We start from the raw sequence: 5,222 nt of genomic DNA, 5'->3' as shown, positions 1-5,222 counted from the left end.
GATCCATACTTTGTTGTGACCCACACGGTCAAATGCCTCTGCGTAGTTTAAAACACAAGTAAACATCTCTTTGTATTCTCTGATCTCAGCCAAGTTTCATCTGACTTCAGCGATATCCCGTGTGTCAGTCCTCATCTGAATCCAGCTTGAAATTCTGGTAGAGCATTATTGACACACTGCCGCAACTGTGGTTCAATTACCTTGGGCAAAATTTGACTTGAATGTGATCTTACTGATATTGTTCTATAATTCCTGCACTTTGCTCGGTCACCTTTCTTTGGAATGTACATAAATATGGATCTCCTCCAGTCATATTCCAACACATAGTGACTGTGCAGAACTGTCCTTATGGGTTCCTAAGACTAGATCTTTACAGGAAGAGAAAGCCTATCTTTCTCTGGTGAAGAGACTGGTAGGTTAGAATGGTGACTGTGCTTTGCAGCCCAATGCACAATAACCACTCTGGCTTCTATGAGCCGGAACCCAGTCCGCGGCATTGAGGGAGAGTTGTTCTCCGTATAAACAAATTTACGTGCTTCTAGTGTTTGGTCAGCTTGTGGAAACATTTCTTTTGGTATCCCATCAGTTCCCGGAGCCTTGCTTTCTGCCGATGCCTTGGTTGTGTAGTGGTTATACATTGGCCTGTGCTCTGTAGTTCAAACCACTCCAAGGAGGAAGACAGGAATTTCTACTCCCATCAAGGTACAGTCTCAGGAAGTCACGAGGGCAATTCTACCCTGTCCTACAGGTATATACAGTATATACCACTGCCCATGGTGGCTCAGAAGCCAGGCTACCTTGACGCCTTCACCCACGAAATGCCCAACCTTCAGACTAATGCCTGTGAGAGTACGGCGAAACCCACACCCACTGGGGGCCTCCCAAGGGCTCCCCAGGAACTCACGGTTGACAACCCTTTAAATGAGCTCTCAACTCTAGCAGGATGGTTGTCCAGCCTGCCTCCTGAGCCCCAAAGCCCCGCACCCCCCAGGGTAGTACCCTGCCCTGACCTACAGCCTTTCATGAGTCAGCCGCCCTTTGCCCCAGCCATCACTTCTGCCATGTCAGCAAGCATTCCCCAAAGCTCCTTGCCCACAAGTCCCGGCCCCTGGCCTTCACACGGGCAGAGGAACGACAGCTCCGTGGCAGGGCCCAGCAATGAACCAAATACCCACACGAGTATGTCTAACCTGGGAAATAGCCAGCCCAGCGCTCCAGTCCAGACCCTGCCGGCCAGAGCCCAGCTTCTGCACCACTGCCAGCACTGTGACATGTATTTTGTTGACAGTATCCTTTACACTATGGGATGCCATGGATGTGAAAACCCATTTCAGTGTAACCTATGTGGGTGCAAATGTAAAAACAAGTATGCCGTTGCCCGTTGTTTTGCCAGAGGTCAACACAACCACCATTGATTGAAAACGGTCACCCCATAAGGGTGTGTGTGTGAGAGAGAGAGCATTTTTTGTTTGTTCATTTTGGATGATCCCTAGTAAGATGTCTGCTGCTAATTTAAAGTTTATAGATTTTTTTATATAAAATATAAAGTTGACAGTGAGAATAAAATCCATCCCACTCTCCTTTTCTGTTTTCCCTCATGAACATCTTGGTAGGGTCCTGTATGTGTTAGAGCAAGGTGGATGTCTGATTTCTCCTCATTTAGATACCGGAGAATCAGAGTCCGGTCATACTCACTACTGCCCACATTGATAGTCCATAAAACTTCAACGCTGAGGGCAACGTTGATTTCAGTACGTAGATTGCAGCCGGAAGTTCTTTCTGCCATGTTTCATACTGGGAGCACCATTACCTTTCTTGGAAAAAATCAGTTGCAACTTATTTCTGTGCACGCGGGGTGTGTGTGTGTGTGTGTGTGTGTGTGTGTGTGTGTGTAGTAGGGGAATGGAATTGCCTTTACATTTCTATGAATTAGACTGCTATTCACATAATTTAAGCTGAAGAAATAGTTTCATTTCAACAGATAAGAAGCAGGTGATTTCAGTATAGTAAGTCATTTTCCATGAGGGGACATGCAATGCAATTTGATTTTTTAAATGTGAGTGATGAAAACACGAGGTAAACGTTATATATAAAGGAAAGTTTTGAAAAGAAATGAAGCCCAAGAGTTGACATGGAAACCACATCATCTTTGTCTTCTAGACCTGAAGAAATCGAGGTTGAATCCCTAAAATATGTTCAATTTCTAGTTTAAACACATGCTAGCCTTTCACTGGATTCTTCTCATGTTCCAGTTTATTTAATTTCAAATGAAACAAAACCAAAACACATACACATGAGAACAAAAGAAAAATGTATGAAGATTCCTTTTGTTTTTTCTTTTTATTTGACCATTTCATTTAAACTATCTGGTGTTATTGCCATCGGGCATGGTGGTTATTCCTCCCCCCTTCCTGAGACGACCACAAAGGTACATTAGAGCATCTTTCATCTGCTACCCTGGAGAATGAGTGCCAGGCCTTCAAAACAGATCGTAGATGCTTCCTTTGCTTGCCTTCCATCCTGTTCATACCCATTTTATGGAAAAAGGTGATCTGGACTAATGCTGACAAAAAATAAAAGCATGCATTCAAAATGGATTCTAGTGTCCTCTTCAGAATTAGCCATCTACAGTAACATCTGAGATTTCAAATTGTAATGCTTATTTGCAGTTTTACCAATCTTCAGTCACAGTAAGCACACTATGGAGAGCGTAACTGGGGTGGTTTCTCAGCAGGAGCGGATACAGTAGGGGTAAGAATGGACCTAGGGCGCATTTAAACTTGGGTGTCTGTTTACAAAAATGAGAGTTGTTAAATCAATCTAGAGACATTTGGAAGAGGAGGATATTTTTTTTATATTGTATAATTAGCTTACTCCAAAATTTAACTTGGTCAAGCAATAAAAGACATTGTTACTAACTGATGACTTCTGTGTATTTTCCAAAAATTTTGTTCTTAACATGATTAAAGCTTGTAGGTGCTGCTAGTTGGCTTAAGGAGATTATGTTAACTATTAATTAAGCTTTTATTAACCCAAAAGGACATTTACATTTACATTTACCCTCATCATAATGAAAGGAAAATGCTGATTAGGTATATGCCCACAAAAGCCCCAAGTGCTACCCTGATGGATCCTCTGCCCTCCCTTCAAACTGACAGGAAGCCCTTACAAAGAGGGCCTGCTAATTCCAACTTTGTCATTTAAAGATCAGCACTAAGGACCGTTTCCTCCCAAAACCCTAACACTGGTCCAATTCTAAGACTTGTGAATGCAAAACCCCCACATTTGTATGTCACTCTGTTGCTGAAACCACTCACTTCCTGGACCAGTCTAATGCAGCCTTCTCCCACTGTCCTATTTGGTTCTAGTATTATTGCCAGGAAGAAATTGATTAATGATATTTGAAAGCCTTGGAGAATTTAAACGTTTCTTCCTTCTATTTTATGCTTCAAATAAAAGCAGTATTCCAGAATAGAAAATGAAAATCTTCGTTAAATAAAGAGGGAGAGGTCTCATGTTCAAAACAATTGATTAACTCTGTCTTCTGGGCCAAATAGTGACAAATACTTTCTGTCAACTGAAGTTTTGGAGGTGCGTTTTAGTTTAAACAGGGACATCTTTTCCCCCTCATAATTATGAACCATGATGTATAATTCTCATTTTCCTATGACTTAAAGCACACCATTGGTATTTCAAAGCTGTTAGTGCTTGAAAGCTACAATTCTAAATGCACTATATTTGGGAGCCAATCTACTTTAGAAAAAATTTTGATCTTGTATTTTTTTAAGATTTTGGAATTTTATTTAAATGAGTGTGAGTTAAATTCTGTATCTGGGAAGATGTTTGTATCTTCCCTTAAGTACTGAGTATGTTTTCTCATTTTTAATCAATTATTTTATAGAATGATTCTATAAAATTTAAATGTTTTATAGAATGTTTAAATGTGCACTACGTATAGTACTCTGCTGTTAATATTCAGACAACAATCTAAAACTAAGCTTGTTTTTGTTCAGTGAATGTAAGTTTAAATTTTAAAGTTAGTAGATAATTCATCTCCACTAATATTTTTAAAGAAACTCTGAAAAGATTAGCAGGGAATAATTTTCTTTCAGAGTTTGCTTATGTAATCTAGCTCCAACTTCAGAAATATACGTGAAAGCTTGTCTTTTACTTCGAAAAAAATCCATTGGATATTTTCCAGTGTTGATTCTTTTTAGAAATGTGTTTGCCACTCATTTGCAGAATGGTTGGACAAATGGAATATTACCAAAACACACGCTCTGGTATATCAGTTGATAAATGTGGGAGGAATGATGAAATCAGGGACTTTTGTAACTTCAATAATAACAGGTTTCAGCCAAAAATCATCAGTTGATGGTAAAACTAGTGCATGAGGGTTTCTACTACCTGTGATGTAAGAAGTAGCAAGTGAGTGTCATTCTCAACCAACAAGGATGAAAAGTGTAAAATCTACAAAGCCATAAGCTTTCTCCAAATTGTCAGAGTGGAGATTTTAAGCAGCTTCAACTGGATTGCAATCAATGGCCTACCCCTCTGAGAAGACATGGGACCAAAGAGTGATTTCACTTTTGGCAGAACATGAGAGGAAAATGTGACTTGTTATAAATCGGGTCAGAGGAAATCAATTAAAATATTGCCAAAGTTGCAAGAGAAAAATGTGGAATGTCTTCTTAGATTCTAATAACTTCAAGACCCTAAACACAAGGGGTGTTCATTCCCACAAGTTCTTTTTCAGAGCATCCACCACACCCCGCCCACAGGATCTTTCTCAGTAAGATTTCGTGTAACACTGGAGACCAAAGTGAGACAGCCCAGGGGTCCTGGTATTCAAGTATGTAGACAAAGATGGATTACCAGTGGGGCGAAGTTGTAAATTACTGTGCTGTTTCCTGCATCCATCGTTCTTGAATCAAACCCCGATCAAAACAAAAACTGTCATTTGGGTCAATTCTGATTCCTAGTGGCCCTATAGGACAGGGTAGAACAGCCCCTGTGAGTTTACAAGTCTGTAACTCTTGACAGAAGTAGCAATACTTATCTTTTGACCCGCAGAATGATTGGTGATTTCAAACTGCTAACTTTGTGTTAATGTAGATTAGAAGCCAGTGCATAACTCACTACACTACAAGGGTTCCCCAATCAAACCTTTGCCATCAAATTGATTCAGATTCATGGGGATCCCATGTGTCAAATATCATATC

The 5,222-nt window shown here is 40.3% G+C and overlaps 1 protein-coding gene across 1 annotated transcript; it reads left to right on the top strand.

The window, feature by feature from the left end:
• The first annotated feature begins 773 nt into the window (after positions 1 to 773).
• Positions 774 to 1,415, top strand: LOC101663221 (zinc finger protein Pegasus-like). Its single transcript, XM_004708955.1, has one exon. It carries the CDS (start codon positions 774 to 776, stop codon positions 1,413 to 1,415), a length of 642 nt encoding a protein of 213 aa, XP_004709012.1.
• Positions 1,416 to 5,222: the final 3,807 nt, after the last annotated feature.

This window comes from Echinops telfairi, unplaced genomic scaffold (genome assembly GCF_000313985.2).
Source record: "Echinops telfairi isolate 266 unplaced genomic scaffold, ASM31398v2 ScPeMD7_1713;HRSCAF=2227, whole genome shotgun sequence".
Lineage (NCBI taxonomy): Eukaryota > Metazoa > Chordata > Mammalia > Afrosoricida > Tenrecidae > Echinops > Echinops telfairi.
This window is presented reverse-complemented; position numbering and strand designations above follow the sequence as displayed.

What these genes read in the sequence shown, in the direction of transcription:
- LOC101663221 (XM_004708955.1), top strand. Translation starts at nt 774, where the DNA reads ATGGTGGCTCAGAAGCCAGGCTACCTTGACGCCTTCACCCACGAAATG.